General features: G+C 39.5%; 2 protein-coding genes across 2 annotated transcripts in view; one reads left to right on the forward strand and one right to left on the reverse strand.

The window, feature by feature from the left end:
• Positions 1 to 6,279, reverse strand: part of SGK3 (serum/glucocorticoid regulated kinase family member 3) — a 219,068-nt gene extending 212,789 nt beyond the window's left edge. The window contains exons 1-2 of the mRNA XM_049853664.1: positions 5,938 to 6,279; positions 20 to 156 (exon numbers count right to left, since the gene is read on the reverse strand). The gene's annotated coding sequence lies outside the window, so the exon portion shown is untranslated. The remainder of the gene's footprint in view (positions 1 to 19; positions 157 to 5,937) is intronic.
• Positions 6,280 to 12,296: 6,017 nt separating this feature from the next.
• Positions 12,297 to 22,329, forward strand: part of VCPIP1 (valosin containing protein interacting protein 1) — a 37,181-nt gene continuing 27,148 nt past the window's right edge. Inside the window, exon 1 of the mRNA XM_049853981.1 lies at positions 12,297 to 15,296. Coding sequence (XP_049709938.1) covers positions 12,587 to 15,296 — 2,710 coding nt within the window. The 5' untranslated portion in view covers positions 12,297 to 12,586. The remainder of the gene's footprint in view (positions 15,297 to 22,329) is intronic.

Consider the following 22,329-nt stretch of genomic DNA (forward strand, 5'->3'; position numbering starts at 1 on the left):
AAGACTTTATTTTACTTACTGGTCATTTCCACAGTAGTTCCGTTTGCAGAATTTACCAGTGACAGAGGCCCAGTGGAAATGAGAGCTCAGCTGCAACTGTCGAAGGAAAACTGAGGTGGCAAGAGATCAGGGATGGGTCTTTCCCGATCGTTGAAACTAGAAAAAAAAAGAAGGTAGAATATATCTAAAATAGTTTAGCACTAGTAACAGTCATTTGTTTCTGTGTTCACAGAACACTTTATCAAAACTTCATTGTGTGAAATTTTTTTATTTTCAGTCCCCAGATAGATTGTGAACAACTAGATCACACCAAAAATTAGATGCAGAAATACATAGGCTTGGAAAATCTCAAGTTTTCTCCTCCCGAGACTGTGAAAATGTATCCATAGGAGAGGTGTTAATGACATAGTCAGTGGCAAGAAAGCAATAATGAAAAGAATATGACCCCTGTACTAGTTAGGATGCTCTTGGCTGCAAGTAACAACAACAAATCCTGACTAATAGAAATTTAAATTGGTGTGGGTTTGCTTTTCTCACATAGGAAGAAGTCAGGAGATGGATGGATGCTCCAGGTTGGTTGGGGTGCTCAGCCTTTCCTTCATGATGGCAATATGGCTCCTGCAGCACCAGCCATCACATCCACATGCAAGGCAGTGCCTGCACTTTATCTTCAATTGCTTCCTGTAGTATTTATTTATTCATTCATTCAACAAATACTTACTGAGCACCTACGTGTCAGATACTAAACTAGGCATTGGGAATCAAAAGATGCTTAAGACAAGGAGTGGAAAGGGGGAACATCAGATGATTTGTTCTTTTAATTAAGAAAGCAAAATCTTTCCTCAGAGCCTCCTGGACCCTTCCCCTATGTTTCATGGGCAAGAAATGGATACATGCCTATCCTTCGTTCAATCATTGGCAAAGAGTAATCTGAAGATTGCAGCCTTAGACCAACAGTCACTCATTTTCTAAGGTGAGGGGAGAAAACATCTTCCCCAAGAACGGTGTCTATCACAGTCCTAACACCTGGACTTTACCTGCAGTTGCTGCCCTTAGTACTCCTTCATTCATTCATTCAATAAATATTTATTGAGCACCTTGCATGTGCCAAGTACAAGCTAGGTGCTGGGAATAGAAAGATGCATAAGATAAGGAGTTCCCTGTACACTGGAAAATGAAAACAGTGTAAACAAATAATGAAAAAAGAAGAAGAAAGAAAGAAAACTATGGCTCAGAAAAGTTAAATGATTTCTTTAATGTCGTGCAGCTAATAAGTAACAGAGCTAGGTGTTCAGTAAGTATTTGTTGAATGAATGAAGAAATTCAATACAAGATACTGTGTTTTGACTTGTGGAAGATAAATAATATTAAATACTCAGTTTTCTGTATATTACGATTGTTGCTTGATTTAGAATCATGCCCTTGCTTTGAGTCATCAAATTAGTAAATAATTCAAAATGATTGACATTAGATGGTTATTTAAAGATCTTTTAACTTTAAATTTGCAATAACACTCATGCACTACAACCCGTTAAAGCAACAAAACCAAAAGAACTACTGCTGCAATTCTAGTTCCTGCAGGTAATAACACTCTCTGCTCCATCAGCAACAGAGGCTAATTAGAGCAAAAAAATCAAAGTCATCCTCCTTGGTGAAGACAGACATGGAGGTGAATAAACGTGTATTGTTTGGTCACTGTTTTTTCTGTGCATCCTTAAAATGAAAACAAGCTAGGCTTTACTGATGCTGCCTCCAGTTCACCTGTTTTTAATTTTCTAATTTCTGAAATGAGGAAGGCTGAGCTTAGTAAACTAAAGCATTGTCTTAATGGTTTTTTTTAAAAAAAAAAAGCTTCAGAAACAGTGTGCTATTTTCAGATTCTGTTAATGTAATAAGAGTTGACACATCACAGTGAGTAAGCAGGTCAAGAACCTGAGAAGACAGATGATAAAATTAAAACATTAGGCACAAGCACTCTTATTGAACAGCTTGCATATGCATGCCAAGTGTGGTGAGTTTTATGGTTCACTGGGCTGTGTTGTAAGCCAGACACTTCAAAGAACATTCCAGAGAGATGGTCTCTGGCTTAATGGAAATTTAAAGTTAAGCCTCAAACTCCTTGTTTTGATTTTTCTTTTCTAATTTAAAAGTTTTTATAATGAAATATTGGGACATTTTACAGAACACTCGATCTAGTTTCTACAAGTCAATGATGTGGAAGGAAGAAAGAAAAGCAGGGAGGAAGGGCAGCAGGGAGGGAGGGAGGAAGAAGAAAAGAAAAAGCAGAACCCTGGATTAAAAGAGACTTAAAGGTATAAAACCAAAGGTACTGTATGGATCTTATTTAGGTATTGATTTGAACAAACCAACTGTAAAAAGACATTTTTAAGACAATTCAGGAAATTTGCTTGTGGAATTGGTATGAGGAGTTACCAATAAATTATTGATAGTTTTGTGAATATGGCTTTGTGGCATATAAGAAAATGTTCATATTTTACAGATCATTCCTGAAATACGAAGTGACAAAATTATATGACATTTGATATTTTAAATATTTCAGCAAAGGAAACAAATGAAGCAAATGCTGGCAAATTCTTAATAATTATTGGATCAAGGTAATGGGAGTTTATTGTACTATCTCTTCTTTTATGCAAGTTTAAAAGTTTCAAAATAAAAAATTTTTTTAACAAAAAAGATGCAAAATTTAAATAGGGGGTGGAGGAGGATCATGGATTACCGGACTTACAAAGAGTCTATGCTGATCACCAAGAGCGTCACAAACGGCATAAACAGTTCTCCACAGATGAAGTACCTTTAAGCCTTGGTTTCATTTGTGGCTTTAGTGAGCTCCCTGACCAGAGGAAAAGCACACTCTGAGGTCATCACCAACCTCCAGTTCGCCAAATTTGCCGTGAGCAGTATCTCTGCTTCCCCTCTTCCCTTTCTCTAATCATTCTCCACAAAGTAGCTAGAGTTAAATGTAAAGATATAAACTCAGTCACCTCATGCTATTAAAAACCCTTTAATGGCTTTCAATTCTTGAAATAAAAGCGAAGCTCTAACACAGCTCATACAGCCCTACATGAGCTAGCCCCCTCTGTCTCTCCAGGTACTGCTCAGCCACTACCCTCACTCACTATGTTCCAGCCTCGCCAGCTTCTTTTATGTCATCAGTGACCAAGGTCTGTCCTGACCCAGGACCTTCCCAAGTGGTTCAGTCCTCTTGGGACATCCTCCTCCAACACTTCCTTATAGCACACTCCCCCACCCATTGTTTTCCTCCTTATCCATGTGGGAGGCCTGGGTTCGAGTCCCAGCACAGCCACCAGCTGTCAGAGGAGGCGTGTGTGTTGCTATGATACTGAATAGGTTTCAGCGGAGCTTCCAGACTAAGATGGACTAGGAGGAAAGGCCTGGTGATCTACTTCCAAAAAATCAGCCGCAGAAAACCCTATGGATCACAACGTTCCATCTGTAACCCATCATGGAGATAGGGTATGACTGGGCAGCATTTCCTCCTGTTGTGCACGGGGTTACTGTGAGTTGGGGGTCAACTCAACAGCAGCTAACAACAATAATCTTTTCCCCCCTTACAATTTTCACAATTTATTTGAGTTTATTCGTTTCATGTATATTTTCCCACTTTCCTAAAGTCTCCATGTGTATTTTGTTTACCATTTTACAAACTAATACCGGTACACAGCCTGGACCATGTTATGTGCTCAGTAACTATACAGTATATTGAATCAGTTAAGAAACACGTCTTTATCAAACTTCCAGTCCCATAAGTATTACATGAATACTGAAACGATCAAGCAAGGTTTTTATACACTGCTCCAAAAATTGAGAGATTAAATATACAAAACTTGAACAAGACAGTTAACAAGTTTGAGCAAGTAATACTACATCCATATTACTGATTTTAAATTTTAACATTTATACAGTGTTTACTATGATACTGAATAGGTTTCGGCGGAGCTTCCAGACTAAGATGGACTAGGAAGAAAGGCCTGGTGACCTACTTCCAAAAAATCAGCCGCAGAAAACCCTACGGATCTCAACGTTCCATCTGTAACCCACGCCAGGCACTGTTGTAGGTGCTTGGCAGCTTTTAAGGCATTTCAAGAAGAGTACACACTCTGTCTCAGGTTATGTGGAATATTTACAAAAGTGATTGTGCGCTACATCACAAACAAGTCTCAACAATCATGAAACATTCATTATGTATGGATCTGATCACGTGTAGCAAAAGGATAAAACAGGCAAGAAAACAGGTTCCTTGACAAAGGAAGGGAGAGGCTGGGAGGTAGACAGTGGGATGGGACAAGAGATGAAATGTTAGCTGTACCTAAAGTGTCATATTTCTCAAAAACAACAACAACAACAAAGAAAGAAAAAAACATCAGACAAAATCAAATTGAGGGACACTCTATGAAAATAACTGGCCAGGGTCCTTACAAAAATGTGAACGTGATGAAAGATAAATATAGACCGAGGAACTGTTCCAAGTAAAGGAGACTAAAGAGCCGCAACAACAGAGTGCAATATATGACCTGAGTTTTTTTTTTTTTTAATCCAAGACTTTCTTTTACTATAGAGTATATTACAACAATGGTGAAATCTGGATAAGGGCTGTAGATTAGATAATATTACTGTATCAATGTTCATTTCCTGGATCTTGATAATTGAACTGTGGTTATATAAGAGAATGTCCTTGTTTTCAGGAAAGAAACACTGGAATAATTAAGGATAAAGAGACATCATGTCCGCAAATTTCTCTTAAACGGATTGGGGGAAATCTGCATATGTAATATACAGAGACAAGGATAAGGCAAATGTGGTAAAATAATAACACTGGGGAAACTGACTGAAGGGTATATGGGAATTTTTAAAATTATTCTTACAGTTTTTCTAAAAGTCTGAAATTAAGTCAAAATAAAAAATGCTTTAAAAAATAAACCCAAAGTTTGGTGGTTCCTTAAAAAGTTAAACATAGAATTACTATACAAAAAAAAAAAAATGTTGCTGTGGAGTCGATCCGTACTCATAGTGACCCTATAGGACAGAGTAAAACTGCCCCATAGGGTTTCCAAGGCTGTACATCTTTACAGAAGCAGACTTCCACATCTTTCTTCCATGGAGCGGCTGGTGGGTTCCACCCCCCCTACCTTTTGGTTAGCAGCCCAGTGCTTTAACCATTGCACCACCTGGGCTCCTCAGCAATTCCAGTCCTAGGTATCTATCTAAAAGAATTGTAAGCAGGGACTCAAACAGATACTTACTTAAAGCATTATTCACAACAGCCAAAAGGTAGAAACAACCCAAGTGCCTATCAACAGACGAATGGATAAACAAGTGTGGTCTATCCATACGATGGAATATTATTCAGCCACAAAGAAAAATGAAGGCCTGATACATGCTATGACATGAATGAACCTTAAAAATACTATGCTGAGTGAAATAAATCAGCCCACTTCTACTAGATGTCTAGAATAGGCAAAATGATAGAAATAGAAAATACACTAGTGGTTACCAGGGGCTCAGGGGAGGGAGGAATGAGGAGGTTGCTAACGGGTCACCGAGCGTCTGTTAAGGATGATGAAAACATCTGAACATGGATAGAGGCGATGGGTAAACAACATGGTAAAACATGGTAGATGGGTGTAATTATTGTCACTGAATTGTACATGTAAAAATGGTTGACACAGCGAATGTTTTGTTATATATATGCCACCACAAATAAAATTTTACAAAGTAAAAAAAGCAAAAGACATTAAAAACAATTACAGCAATCTCAATCATGGGTAAATAGGTGTCACATTATTTTCTTTATACTGTATTTCATAATACAAAAATACAAAGAAATTTAAATCAAGCATAACAGATGATTTATTAAAGGAACCCGTTCTCATCAGAAGGGAAGAGACTGTTGCTTACCTCACAGATGGCTGCCTCTGCGTAAATAAAAACCAGGTGCCCTCCAGAGGCTGCGCTGGGCTCCAGAACCAAGGCTTTGCAAGGAGAGAGGGATAGAGCTTAGCCTCTATCTCCCCTGGAGTCAAGTGGCCTCAAGCAGGGACACTACATTTATTTATCTGCACTTGTCAGCTTTTTTCCTCTATGACAAGATAAATAGATTGATAAATATTAAAATACACCTAAGATTTATTTAGCCAATATACAGTTTCTGAGCATGTTTGCCAATGCTCAGTCAGCATTTATAGGATGCTTACTGTAAACAAGGCACTATGCACTGCACCAGACAGAGTAGAAAACTATAAAAATAAATAGAAGACATGGCCAAGTGCTTACCCTGAACCCACAATCTGACGGAAAGGGAGGGCACTGAGTGCCTGTGCGTGCCAGAGGTTCTACTTCCACTTTCAATTCTGCTGCCTCATTCAATTTTCACAATGCTATGAGAAAGGTTTTGTTATTCCCACTTCAAAGATGAAGGCGCCCAGAGAAGTTTACTAACTCACCCAACATTACACAGTTAATAAGTGACAAAGCCAGGCATTTACCCCAGGTTTATCTGACTTCAAAGTCCATGCCCTTTCCACCACGCTCCATAAGTCACAAAAACATAAATACCGTAAAATTTCACTTACTCTTAGGGATGAGTCATGCTGGACAGGTGAGCAAGTCAAAGTCGTCTTCACTGAAACATTGTACAAAACCTTTCCAGGCTAGAGCAGAGAAAACTCCGGAAGCCTCTGGGGAAGCGGCCTTTACCTTCCTGCATATCTTTTCCGTTTTGAGATTCCTGCATTTGAATCTCAACATACCTGGTCTCTAGCTGACACATTCTCCTGGAAAGCTCCAGCAGAAGACGGCCAAAGATCCCCTTTTTCTTTTTGCTCCCCAAAATGCAAATAAGATAGACTGATATTTCAGAAATAATTTTAGCATATAAAAGGGAGAACAAAACAGGAAACATTTACAGAAAATACAACCAGCATAAAAATAGTCAGGTTTTCAGAGACCAGTTTTCTGATACCAGATGGTTCACTCACCCAATCCTGTGTCTTAAAACACTAACCCTTGTTCCTAAAGGACTGTACAATTTTGCAGGCCCATTTTCTGTCTCATTCCTCAGCTCTGTTTCATCTCCTGGCCATGTGGCTTTCAGTATTCATCATATCCTTGTTCCTAGAAATGGGCCTAATGATTCGTTCTATCCCTTCCATACATAAAACCAAAAAATCTAAACCCATTGGCATTGAGTTGGTTCTGACTCATAGCAACCCTATAGGACAGAGTAGAACTGCCCCATAAGGTTTCCAAGGCTGTAATCTTTAAGGAAGCAGACTGCCACAACTTTCTCCCACATCTTTCTCCTGCGGGGTGGCTGGTAGGTTTGAACCACCGACTTTTCAGTTAGCAGCCAAGTGCTTAACCTCTGTGCCACCAGGGTTCCTTCCTTTCATACATAACCTCCCTGAATTTTAGTTTCTTCATATGTTGAAAGGGAACGATATCTAACTCAAAAAGATCAAATAAGGAAACCATGGAAGTATCTGGCACATAGTAGGTACTCTTATTTCCTTCTCTTTTCCATCTCTGCACACATGAATTATCATCATATTAATATCAGCCAATGGTTGCACACTTACTATTTCCCAGGCACTGTTCTAAGCACTTTCACATGCACTGATTTAATCCTTATCATAATCTTATTAAAAACAAAACCAAACCCATTGCCTTTGAGTCAATTCTGACTCATGGCTCCACAGCTCTACTCTGTAATCTTTATGGAAGATTATGGCTGTAATCTTTATGGAAGCAGATCACCAGGCAGTGCAATTACCACTTTCATTTAACAGATGAAAACACTGAAGGAGCCCTGGTGGCGCAGTGGTTGAACACTCAGTTGCTAACCGAAAGATTGGTGGCTTAAACCCACCAGCTGCTCTGCAGGAGAAAGATGCAGCTGTCTGCTTCCATAAAGATTTACAGTCTTGGAAACTCTATGGGGCAGCTCTACTCTGTCTTACAGGGTTGCTATGAGTTGGAATCAACTCTACAGCATTGGGTTTTTAATCTGAAGGGTTCTGCACGAAAACAAAATAAAAAATGCTTTAATCCAAGATTATGGGACTACTGGTATTCTGCAAAAATAAATAAGCAAGAAAACAAATAAAAATTGAATCTCTCCCTTATATCATATACAAAATACATGTCAGCTGGATTAAAAAATTCCATGTAAAAAAACCCCCATATATTAACACAAAACATGGGCAAGCATTAACCGATCTCAGAGATGAAGACAACCTTTTCCAGCACACTAATAAAAGCAGAAACTATAATGAGAGACAATATTTGTCTGCATGAGCTTCGCCTAAAGTGTATGCCTGTGCTACAGGTTCAAAATGGTTTGTAGCCAGAGGAGTGTGGAATAGCTACATAGCAATAGTAGTGTCAAGTTGCCCATTATCTTAATCAGCATCCCTGGTTTACGCCAAAATGTACAATCTAGGTAAAACAATGTGCAAAACAAGCAAACGTAACTTAAAAAAAAATTTTTTTTTTTGTGCTTTAGGTGAAAGTTTACAGCTCAAGCTAGTTTCTCAATCAAGAATTTATATACAGATTGTTTTGTGACATTGGTTGCAATCCCCACAATGTGACAACACTCTACCCCTTTCCACTCATTTCCCCATGTCCATTTGTCCAGTTTTCCTGCCCCTTCCTGCCTTCTCATCTTGCTTTTGGGCAGGAGTTGCTCATTTGGTCTCATATATTTGATTGAACCAAGAAATAGTTCCTAGTTAGCAGGGTGTCCAGAGACCACAGTCTCGGGGGTTCCTCCAGTCTCTGTCAGACCAGTAAGTCTGATCTTTTTTTGTGAATTAGAATTTTGTTTTATATTTTTCTCCCATTCTGTCCAGTATTCTTTATTGTGATCCCTGTCAAAGCAGTCAGCGGTGGTAGCTGGGCACCATCTAGTTCTTCTGGGCTCAGGCTGGTGGAGGCAGTTTTTCATGTGGTCCCTTAGTCCTTTGGGGAAATATTTTCCATGTGTCTTTGATTTTCTTCATTCACCTTTGCTCTGAACATGATGGGACCAATAGATGCATCTCAGATGGTCACTTGCAAGCTTTTAAGACCCCAGATGCTACTTACCAAAAGTCGGATGTAGAACACTTTCTTTATGAACCATGTTATGCCAAGTGACCTAGATACCCCCAAAACTATGGTCCCCAGCCCTTATCCTTAGCAACTCAGTCCCCAAAGTGTTTCAGTGTGTTTAGGAAACTTCTATGACTTTGCCTTGGTCAAGCTGTGCTGACTTCCCCTGTATTGTGTATTGCCTTTCCCTTCACTAAAGTTAACACTTGTCTACTATCTATTGATTTGCCATCCCCCCCCTCTCACCCATCAAAGATTGCTTTTCTCTGTGTGTAAACCTTTTGTTGAGTTTTTACGATAGTGGTCTCATCCAATATTTGTCTTTTTGTGATTGATTTATTTCACTCAGCATAACACCCCCCAGCTTTATCCATGTTGTGAGATGTTTCCCAGATTCATCATTGTTCTTTTTCACTGCATAGTATTCTACCATGTGTATGTACCATAATTTGTTTATCCATATGGACATCTATAGAATTTATGGGACACACTCTGGCAAATGGCAGGCTTTGTGAACATTAGTATTGGAATGGAAGATACTGTGTGAGAAGCGTCCTTGTTAAGTATGCACTGTTCGTTTATTGCTATTCTACCAATTCTCAGTTTGAGGAGTTCTCCAATGGTTGTGATTTGCTGACACCTAGTGCTGATGCTTTAATTTAGGATACACACATAATTTCCCACAATAAGCCACTGCCCACTTGAAACTCCTGTTTGCGGACTGCCTTAGATTTAAATTCTATACGTTATCATTGTGATGCACTCCTGTCTTAGAATATGGAAGGATTTATGCAAATGACTCAAAAAAAAAAAGTATGCTGGCTTGTACTTCTGCTCTTCTCTCACCTATTAAAATTTGTCTTGTGCAACTATAAATATGGAAAATATGTCAGGTATTTCTTGTTCTGACTTTTTGTGTCATGCTCATGGAAGGAACTAAATTAGACTGTGTTCAGAAGGCAGCTAAACAGGTACAGAGAGAAGGGTTACACCCTTCTGTAAAAACTCAAAATAGTTGATTTGGCCTAGAAAATACTGGAATGAAGGTACAAGCGTTTCATTTTAGTAAACTCCTGAACTTTATTTTCTTTCATCCCAAAAGTACCCTTCAGGTTCTAAAGGAAGAGAAAGAAGTAAAAGTAACTCAACAGCAGTGACAAGCATTCTCCTACTGCAACAACACTGGTTATCTGGTCCTAGCTATTTAAAATTAATATTAATTTGGACTGTAAAATATTAGGCTTAAGAGCATTAATATTGAGCTTCTTATCTTCTACTATATTAAATGTGTCTCTATTTTTACTTTAATAATGTCAATGCAACTATGCCTGTTTGTACAAAAAACCAGTTGCTGTCAGTTCTGATTCATGGTGAACCCATAAGTGTCAGAGTAAAATCGGACTCCACAGGGTTTTCCATGGCTGATTTTTCAGAAGTAGATCACCGGACCTTTCTTCCCAGGCAACTCTGGTTGGACTTATCCTCCAACCTTTTGGTTAGCAGCTGAGCATAACTGCACCATCCAGGGATTCCTTTTTGTGCAAATATATTAATAACTTCTGGACCTGCTGCTGCTAGTTTGAGATATTCAGATCTCATATTTTAATAAAAATTCTGACACCAAGAAATCCTGGAATGTCCATTTTTATTGCATATTACTTGATAACTATGTAAAGCAGTCTTATTACTTTAATATGAAGTTAGCATTTTTATGTATTTGAAATCTGAATTAAATAGTATCTGAACACTTAATCTCTCCTAGCTTCAGTTTCCACAACTGGAAATGAGATCAACAATACCTGGTTAAAGTATTACAGGACTGGGGTGAGGATGAGATTATCTATGTAAACTATAAAACAATAGTAACCAAATGTTATCGTTAAATGCCATTGAGTTGGTTCTGAGTCATAGGGACTGTATGTATAACAGAACAAAACACTGTCCTGTCATGTGCCAACCTCACAATCGTTATTATGCTTAAGTCCATTGTTGCAGCCACTGTGTCAATCCATCTCATTGAGGGTGCTCCTCTTTTTCGCTGACCCTCTACAAAACTAAACAAACGTTAGTTGCGAGCTAATGTACTAATACTGGCCTAACATTTCCTTCCTATGGCCGTCTATAAAATGGGTACATATTTAAGTCTGAATGTCTCTCCAGTGACTTACCGGCTGTGTGAACTTAAGCAAGTTATTTCCTCTCTATACATGTTTCCTAATAGAATTATGATTTAGGTCAAATGATTTCTTGTATGTAAATGCTTGACACTGTGCCAGACATATGTTAAGAACTTAACAAGTGAGAGCTGTTATTCTCTGGAGAGAGTATAAGAAGCAAACAGAATCATATTTCGTTAGTAGGTTCTGTATATGCATATAAAACTCTGTACGACCCAAGATATTGTTATCTGTACTGTAAATGGCAAAGACGTACAGGCAACGAGAAACCAAATGGCGCCTCAGCGACCCTGCCTAGAGAGGAAAAAAAGGCAGAAAAGGCGGGTAGCTGCTCAGGCGCCTCAGTGGCTTGGGATAACAGTAGAAATGAGGATGGCGAGGTGGGGCGGAAAAAAGACCCTGAGAGACACCCCGAGAATCAATTCACTATTTTCTCCCTTCTCATATGACCTCCAGCCGAGACTACTAACCATTTCATTCAACTTCCCAGCCCATCATACCCCTGGACATTTATTTACTGTACCTTCTTCACTGAGAACCTTTCCTCTCCCCACCCCTTCTAGGAGTTGTGAACTTCAGTCCCCCTGCTTCGGACACCCATTCCCTTTAACGCCGTTTTTACCAAGCTTCCCTGTACTTTCCTCTCCGCCCAAGGGGAAGTGGTACCGGACGCACCGCAAAGCATCCTAGGAAATGTGGTGTCTTAGGATGTCTTACTTGGGCCCCAGAGTGGGGAAGATGACAAAAAAAAGATGCAGTTAAAACTACAACTTCCGGCAGGCTACGCGAATCACCGCTCTCCTTTCTGCCCCCTTTCCTTTTGCCTTCCTCTTCCTCCTCTCTGCCGGCGCTGCGCCGCTTGGCCTCACGGTATTTGTAGTTTCTTCTGGGTCCAGGATTGCAGCATTTAATAGCCAGGAGAGGGGCAGGAAGACTCTAATTCCCAGAGGGCAGCCCGGAAGCTGCGCCTGCGCACTTTGCGTGAGGGCGTGTATGTCTGTGTGTCTGAGGGAGAGAGAGCGAGAGTGAGTGAGTGTGAGTGCGGGTTGGGGTGGTGGCCGTTACGTTCGGGGCAACGGCTACAGCAGTGAAGAAGTAAGAAGAGAAACAACGTCGGGCGCTTCCGCTTTTGCTTAGGAGAAGGAGGAGGAGCTGGTAGGGAAAGGAGAGTGATTCGTCCTGGGCCTGGACTAGACCGAGTCGGGCCGGTGGGTGTCTGTGCTATGAGCCTTTGAGGGTCGCTTGGGACGCGGAGCGAGACACGACAGCCGAGAGCTATGTCTCAGCCGCCGCCGCCTCCTCCGCTACCGCCGCCGCCTCCTCCCCCGGAGGCTCCGCAGACTCCGCCGCCTCTGGCGGCGGCGGCGGCTGCTCCGGGGGGGCTCTCGAAGCGGAGAGACCGGAGAATCCTCTCCGGGAGCTGCCCGGATCCAAAGTGCCAGGCGCGTCTGTTCTTCCCGGCCTCCGGTTCAGTCAGCATCGAGTGCACCGAGTGCGGACAGCGGCACGAGCAGCAACAGCTGCTGGGGGTGGAAGAGGTGACTGACCCGGACGTAGTGCTACACAATCTGCTGCGGAACGCGCTGCTAGGGGTGACAGGGGCACCCAAGAAGAACACGGAACTGGTAAAGGTGATGGGCCTTTCCAACTACCACTGCAAATTGCTGTCGCCCATATTAGCTCGCTATGGAATGGACAAACAGACAGGCCGGGCTAAGCTGCTCCGGGACATGAACCAGGGTGAACTGTTCGATTGCGCTTTACTGGGTGACCGCGCCTTCCTTATCGAGCCGGAGCATGTTAACACGGTGGGCTATGGCAAAGACCGCTCTGGAAGCCTCCTGTATTTGCATGACACTCTTGAAGACATCAAACGGGCCAATAAAAGTCAGGAATGTCTCATTCCAGTGCATGTGGACGGGGATGGACACTGCCTGGTGCATGCTGTGTCCCGGGCTCTAGTAGGCAGGGAGCTCTTCTGGCATGCCTTGAGAGAGAATCTTAAACAGCACTTTCAGCAGCACCTGGCCCAATATCAAGCCCTGTTCCATGATTTCATCGATGCCGCTGAGTGGGAGGACATTATCAATGAGTGTGACCCTCTGTTTGTACCACCTGAGGGCGTTCCCTTGGGGCTGAGGAACATCCACATCTTTGGCCTTGCCAATGTGTTACATCGTCCTATTATTCTGTTAGATTCTCTCAGTGGCATGAGAAGCTCTGGTGATTATTCAGCCACCTTTCTGCCTGGGCTCATCCCTGCAGAGAAGTGCACTGGAAAAGATGGTCATTTGAACAAACCAATCTGCATTGCATGGAGTAGCTCTGGTAGAAACCATTATATCCCCTTGGTAGGCATAAAAGGGGCTGCTTTACCCAAACTGCCCATGAATTTGCTTCCTAAAGCATGGGGTGTGCCTCAGGACCTTATTAAAAAGTACATCAAACTTGAGGATGATGGCGGTTGTGTTATTGGAGGTGACAGAAGTTTGCAGGATAAATACCTACTTAGGCTTGTGGCTGCTATGGAAGAAGTCTTTATGGACAAACATGGTATCCATCCTAGTTTGGTTGCTGATGTCCATCAGTATTTCTACAGGAGGACTGGGGTGATAGGAGTTCAGCCTGAAGAAGTCACAGCAGCTGCTAAAAAAGCAGTAATGGATAATCGTCTTCACAAATGTTTGCTCTGTGGTGCCCTTTCTGAACTTCATGTTCCTCCAGAGTGGTTGGCTCCAGGAGGGAAATTGTATAACCTGGCAAAAAGTACTCATGGACAGCTGAGGCCTGACAAAAATTATAGCTTTCCCTTGAACAATTTGGTTTGCTCATATGATTCGGTGAAAGACGTTTTGGTACCAGACTATGGATTGAGTAACCTAACGGCATGTAATTGGTGCCATGGCACATCTGTGCGAAGGGTCAGAGGAGATGGGTCTATTGTGTATTTGGATGGGGACAGAACTAATTCTAGGTCCACTGGTGGCAAATGTGGTTGTGGATTCAAACACTTTTGGGATGGTAAAGAGTATGACAATCTGCCGGAAGCTTTTCCTATTACTTTGGAATGGGGTGGAAGAGTGGTCAGAGAAACAGTATACTGGTTCCAGTATGAAAGTGATTCCTCTTTGAATAGTAATGTTTATGATGTTGCAATGAAACTTGTTACCAAGCACTTTCCTGGTGAATTCGGGAGTGAAATCCTAGTTCAGAAAGTTGTCAATACTATATTGCATCAGACTGCCAAAAAGAATCCTGATGATTATACTCCTGTAAATATAGATGGTGCTCATGCCCAAAGAGTTGGAGACGTACAAGGACAAGAGTCAGAGCCTCAGCTCCCAACTAAAATTATTCTTACTGGACAGAAAACAAAAACTTTGCACAAAGAGGAGCTAAATATGAGTAAAACTGAAAGAACTATTCAACAGAATATTACGGAACAGGCTTCTGTAATGCAGAAACGGAAAACAGAGAAGTTAAAACAAGAACAGAAAGGACAGCCCAGGACTGTTTCTCCCAGTGCCATTCGTGATGGTCCATCCTCTGCACCTGCTACACCTACCAAGGCTCCCTATTCACCAACAACTTCTAAGGAGAAGAAAATCCGAATAACAACTAATGATGGACGACAGTCCATGGTTACACTTAAGTCTTCAACAACCTATTTTGAACTTCAGGAAAGTATAGCCAGAGAATTCAACATTCCACCATATTTGCAGTGTATTCGATATGGTTTTCCTCCTAAAGAGTTAATGCCACCCCAAGCAGGAATGGAAAAGGAGCCAGTTCCTTTACAGCATGGTGACAGAATTACAATAGAGATTCTAAAAAGTAAAGCGGAAGGTGGCCAGTCTACTGCAGCACACTCAGCCCACGCTGTGAAACAAGAAGAGATTGCTGTTACGAGCAAACTTTCGTCTAGGGAACTTCAGGAGCAAGCTGATAAAGAAATGTACTCCTTGTGTCTTTTAGCAACGTTAATGGGTAAGACCAGTTTATCTTGGATGGTATGTAACTTAATTGTGAATACAACACACTGAGTTTTTCTCTTGTCTTTGGGGAAAATCTGTGGTCGTTGTACAAAAACTATATGTTTTAGGAGAAACTTAGTTTTTTGACAGTTAATGGATAGATGTTAATGTGGTTCTCTATTGAGTACATATGAGGAAAACATAACTAGAAAGTGAGTGACTTAACTGTCACCAGATTATTTAAATAGATCTTGTTCTTTTGTTTTTTTAAAGACTTGTAATTTATCCATTTAAAGCCTTTGCATTTACACCCCTAGGCCCGGTAAGCCTTGAGCCTGCCCACCTTGCCTCTTTCATTTATTTTTAAATTTCATTTCCTGCATGTCAGGTGATTTCAGGACTTCCTGTCTGATGAATTGCAGTTTCTGGTTTTTATATTCTCACTGTACCCCCACCTAATATTCTCTCTCTTCCATTTCCCGTTCTCCCTTCCCTAGTTCATCACGTTTTTCTTTTCTACGGTTTGTGTTTAACTAATTGCACTGCCGAGTGAATCTTTGTTATTGATTATAAAGAACTAGTATAGCAACTGAGAAACGTAAGAAACAGAGGCAGATGGTATTGGAGTCGTTTAAGAAGTATTTCTTAATAATTCAGCAAAGTTAAAGGAAAATATCAACCAAATACATAGTTTAAAGCTTTAGCTGATTTGTGATACCATCTAATGGTGCAGTTTTTACCATTTTTATTTGCTTAATCTTTGTGGTTTCATCGCTGTTAATATGCTTTACTAAGGTTTAAAGTATGAAGAAAAATTTAAATATATTACATGTTGGAAGGGCCTTATTTTTGCTGAAATTAGAAAAGCTTTCAACTAGAAAAGTGATCTGTGTTTTGTTTCTGTTTTCTTACGGGTACTAAATACCAGTGAGTCAGGCCACGACCTACTGGAGGGAAGGTTATTTACTCCTGGCTTATTAAGTTTGGGGACCTAGTAGTTATATAATAAGAGATCTAAAAACCATGTACAAATTTATACTTGGTATTGCTGATTTTAGTTTAGCAGATACAGTAATTGAGTTAGAAGATACATCAGGAACTGAGCTAGAGACTACGTATTTCTATCTCTCGGAGTTTTGGAAACTGATTTTAGGGGAAACGTTTACTAGAGACTGCATGGAATAGAGGAAAGACTGTGTGATCTTTGGAGTCAGACAGACCTGGAATTTGAATCTTGGCTCCACTACTTATTAACACAGTGATTTTAGGCAAGCTACTTAGCTCCCTAGTACTTCGATTGCCTCCTCTACACAAAATACATCTTGTAGATAGTATATCAGGGCAACAGTAAAGGACTTCAAGAACTCTGAAAATTAAATAATACCAGCACAGAATGGATGAAATTAGATATATGCAGAAGGCATTTTAAAAGACCATCAATCTCCTGGGTCAGAAACAGGAAGATGAACTCTTGAGGATGTGGCTCATGTCCTTCATTGTTCACCCAGCACCTAGTACAGTGCCTAGCAGGTAGTAAACCCAGTGCCATCGAGTCGATTCCGACTCATAGCGACCCTATAGGACAGAGTAGAGCTGCCCCATAGAGTTTCCAAAGAGCTCCTGGTGGATTTGAACTGCTGACCCTTTGGTTAGCAGCTGTAGCATTTAACCACTACGCCACCAGAGTTTCCAGCAGGTAGTAGGCACTTTGAAATGTTTTTTGACTGAACTAAATAGATGACACTAACATAACTGAAGAAAGGCTTTGTCAACAGAAATGGAACGGATGGTCAGCACTGAGCACGGAAAAAAGTCTGAAAAGCAGAATTTGGCAGTGTTTATATACGTTGCTGTACAAAGGAAAAGGATGTTTCAGTTGGGTTCATGAAAATTCTAGCAACTAGATAGGTACTCTGTTGAAGGACAGGAATATTTGATCAGGCCTCACCATGGCCTGGATGAATGATGTCTGTCCCTTTACCTGATTCCATATTCATCAAGCATCTATTCTGGTCACTCACTTAGCTTTGTAGCGATAATGAGAGTGCATATGAGGATTCTGTCCACTGGGGAGGCTGTGTTCTCCATCATAGATTAATACAATGGCATGGGTGAGCTATGATGAACAGTCTGAAAAATCTGATCACTGTGCTATATATTTCATAATGAAAATTATTAAAATATTCTAATTTATAATTATTTTTTGGTTTGGTTTGGGGTATCTGAACCTGAATATCTGAGAACTAGACTCTGGACTGCATTGAATTCTCAAAGATAATATCTTCCTGTTATGGTCCTTCCTTCTTCACACTTCCCCTCCCCCAACATTTATGTTGCTGCCCCCAACAAATCCATGAGTATCTTTAAATCTACTTCTACTACTATGGCACAGTTTGAGTGTAACAGAGTGGCTTGCTGATTTTATACTGGAGAGACTTTGCTTTAAGGTAAAGTACTTGTACAGTGTCTGCTCTGTATTATTAGATCCTTCATAAATATTAGTTTTCTTCATCTAATTGAATTATGTAGAAGATATTCTTTATAAAAAGTGATGCATTTGTAAAAATGTCAGTTTGGGGATAGTTATATACATATAGCCATATGTAAAGAGTGCTGGGAAATTATTGATGTTTAGATCGGAGAGGGCTGGAAAATGGCAGAGCTTATTTAGAAAATTGCAAAGTGCAGAAATTACTTTGTGAATTACCAGGTGTAAACTGCTGCTATGACAGTTTTAGAACATAACTCATCAAGTTTTATGGTGTTTGAATAGCTGGCTCCATCACATCCTTCAGGTTTAGGCTTAAATACCACTATGTTGAGAGGATTTCTCCTGACAACCCTACCTAAGGGATTGGTAGATATTTGTTGACCACTCTTAAGTAGGTCTCATCATTGCACCTTGTTCATTTCCCTCATAGCACCTGTCACAAGTTTTAATTATCATATTTGTTGCATTATGTACTTATTTGTTTACTTTCACATTATGTTATAAGCTTTACAAAAGCAGAGAACATGGCTGTTTTATTCAGTGACGTGTACCTTTTTACCTAGTACAAGTCCTGGCGATGCTTGTTGGTACCAAAGAAATGCTTGTTGAATGAATGAATGAAGATTATTTCAATAAAATAAATGTCTGCTATGAGCTAGAGATCATGCTAGGCATACAGACATGAATGAGACACACTGCTTGCCCTCCATAAACTTACCTGTTGGATCTGAACTGCGGAAATCCAGTGCTTTTATAGCTTTCATCAACAGATGTCCAGCTTTCTTTTCTATATGCATAAAAAATATAGAACTAAAATATCACCAATATAGCATTTTGAAAAACTTCTCATATTTGATTAAAATATTTAAATATGAAAAGAATTGTATGTCTTCATTACATTGACTGAGATAGCCAAGGATGTGTGTTTTTCCTTTTTTTTCTAAGTAGAATATTTATTAAATAGAATTTATATTTGTTATTTCTATGAGCAACACGGTGCATCTGTCTTTTGTTCGGTATGAATCGTTCATAGAACTAGCCACTTTGAGTCTTGTGATGGTAGTTAAAAAAAAGGTTCTACCTGTAGTATTTCACATACTGTTTTAATCTGCTTTATCCAAACCGCTAGAGATTATTGAACTTAATTTTTTGCAGGTTGTCTTCTTTACTAATTCTATAACATTTGAGTAGAAATAGTGAACAAGACAAGGCACTGCAAAATGTTACTGAAGTTTCTCGTAGATCAGTTTTTTATGGGTCATCTTTTGTGGTAGAGATGATAGATGGTACATCATCCATCATGAATACTAGGCTAATTTCGTTTTTCTTAGTATTCCGTTAACTAGTCCTTTTTCTTCCCCCCAAGAGGCAAAGATAGATTTAGGTGAAAATTAGAATTTGTCAATTTGGAGTTATTTAACTACTACTGATATTATTTACCTTGCTTTACTACAAAGATTACCAGCCTTTCAGGAATTGAGAAACTTATTTGATTTCGATATACCTTCTCTTGTCCTGAAAGCACTGTATGAGTATTTAAAAAAAAAATTTAAAGTATACAATATTTTGTAATTTCATAATACCTCTTGATATTGTAAATGCTTTAGAATTTTCCAGAATTACAGTTGGAATTCAAACACCTACATTTTGGGTGACATTGTATCTGAATATCATTATCGCACCTTGAGGTTTTCCTTAATGTTTTTTCAATTACAAAATAATATTAAAAACTCAGAGAAGTAGGTATAAAGTAAGATGTGACAGTACTTCTTTCTGTTAAATATGGGATTGTATCCTTTCAGACTGTGTTTGTGTTTGTGTGTACACACTTACACACAATTGTGCTTGTGTGCATGCATGTGTATGAGAAGGATATCCTTTAATGATGATGATGGCACTGAAAGCTGCATGGGCTGGATACACTTAAGAGACTGAGTATCAGGAGAGAAACAGGTATGTCTTTCTTAGGAAAGGTTCTGACTGCAGATCAGGTAGATAAATGTTTAGACAAGACAATCTACAGGAGGAGTAGAGACATGGCAACAGTTCTCTCAGTGAATACCTTTGAGATTCTACTACTAACAGTCCTGTGTGCCTGGTTTAAATCCAGTTTGGTCAGTTTATTTTATGGTAGCATATAGTTGAGTTCAGAGGTAGTTTTAGATATTTCTTTTGGGGTTTTAAAAATATATTTTGTATAAATGTTAAATTTTACTCATTTGCAGCATGAATTTCAAATAGTAACTTCAAATTATATTTTTAAATATCGAAAATTAGGAAATTATAGAATGGTGAACAGTTTTAGCCCCATGATTTTATTAGAAAAAGTTAGAGTAATACTCATTTTAATGTACTTTTTTAAAATTAAAATTTACTTAATATAGGTTTTAAATAGAAAAATCAGGTTAAAAAAATCATAACACCATTGCCATAGATAGCCACTGTTCAGGTAGGACAGTGGAAGGCTGTGAGGAGGAAAGATTTTAGGAAAACAGAAGTTATGTATGACAGTGGTATAGAGTATTCTCTATATATGCATACACACACGCTAAATCAAATATAAGGATTTTACTATTGCATTATGAAGAGACAGTTGAATTATAAAGTAAAGCTAATTGAATACTAATAGGAAAATGTAAATTAACATAAGATTTGTAGATGCTTTATGGAACAATCATTCTCTAAGAGTTTGCTTTCTACTGAAATGGTAGAAAAACAATTCTTTCTCTTTGTGCTATGATTTTGTTTTATTAGATTCTTCTTTTTTTAAATTTATTTGTTGTTGAGAATATACACAGCAGAACGTATACCGATTCAACCATTTCTACATGTTGTTAGATTCTTAAAGAGAAAATGGATGGTACCATTAGTTATATTTTGTGTAACATTAAAGAACAGTTATTGTGCTGCTTTAGTTAAATTTTTTCTGGACTGCTTTTAGGCATTGTGTAAAAGGAAAAACTCATTTGTAATATTCCTTCATATGCGTTCATTTAACCAACACTAAGAGTGCTGCTGTCTGTCAAGCACTGTGCCCTGTGCCGTACCCTTGGGAATAGGAAGTCAGATAGGCCACTGACCTTTTCCTGAAACTGAAAAGCTTCTAGTCTAGAAGGGGAGACAGAAAAGTAAACTAAATGAACCTGCAGTATGATAAGGGCAGTGATATTCATATGCAGAGAGACATGCAGGAAAGATACCTACCTAACTAATCACCAGTTTGAATGATTCTGGAGAAAGCGACACATAAAGAATGTATGGAATCCTGGTGGCACAGTGGTTAAGAGCTCAGCTGCTAACCAGAAGGTCGGCTGTTCAAATCTACCAGCATCTCCTTGGAAACCCTATGGGGTAATTCTACTCTGTTCTGTGGAATTGCTGTGATTTGGAATTGACTCGATGGCAGTGCATTTATCGGCCTTTGAGGAACAGGAGCAGTTTGGTGGTTGGTGTTAAATTGTTAAAACCAAGACAAGAAAAAAAAAAAGGCAATGAAGACAAAAAATGTATGTAAAGTACCTGCGCAGAACTGGGTAGCTAACAGAGGTCACCCAAAAACCCAACCCACTGCTGTTGAGTTGATTCTGACTCATATTGACACTACAGGTCAGAGTAGAACTGTCCCATAGGGTTTCCAAGGCTGTAATCTTTACGGAAGCAGACTGCCACATCTTTCTCCCTTGGAGCAGCTGGTGGGTTCCAACCACAGATCTTTGGTTAGCAGCTGAGCTCTTAGCCGCTGCACCACCAGGGATCATTAGATGATGTTTACCCTTTTCTTCCAGCAGTAGAGCATGCATGCTCAATGAGACCGTTAGCACTCTGAAGGGGGTGAAAATGGGTTCTTGGGAGAGGAAGGATGAAAAAAAGTCTTTAAGTATAAAGCTCAGATATACATAAAGTACAAAAATAGGTATGCACTGTATCTGTTGTATTCAAATTGGGCTGGTGGTGGTTATTAGGAAAATATCTAAAAAGGCTCCTTAGGGGGTGATAATGAAAACAAAGCAATAAAGTAAGAAGTGATCTGTCTGCGTAAATAAGGACTACCGTACTCAGGTATGTAAAGTACTAAGAAAAATAATTTTTCTTACGAATATTCAGGTGGTCAGTTCTGAAGTGTTTACCATTCTTTTGGCACCTGTTCAGATTCTTACCAGAAAAAGTTAAGTGCTGCTATATAATCTTTTGAGATTTCTTCCAAATAAATTATATTCTAGAATATTTTATAAAATAAATATATTAAGTAGTAGTGACAGGACATAAGCATAGAAATAGTTTATTCAAATGAAGTTTAATGATAAGGTCAGGAATCAGAGCTTCTAGCAGAGTTATTAATATTTCTCTATTTGGGGGCTCTTATTAATAGCCAAAGGAGCCTTGTGGCACAGTGATTAAGAGCTCAGCTGCTAACTGAAAAGTTGGCGGTTCGAACCCACCAGCTACTCTGTGGGAAAAATATGTGGCAATCTGCTTCTGTAAAGATTACAGCCTTAGAAGTGCTATGGGGCAGTTGTACTCTGTCCTATAGGTCACTTTGAGCAAGAATCAACTC

The sequence above is a fragment of the Elephas maximus genome, chromosome 15 (genome assembly GCF_024166365.1).
Source record: "Elephas maximus indicus isolate mEleMax1 chromosome 15, mEleMax1 primary haplotype, whole genome shotgun sequence".
Lineage (NCBI taxonomy): Eukaryota > Metazoa > Chordata > Mammalia > Proboscidea > Elephantidae > Elephas > Elephas maximus.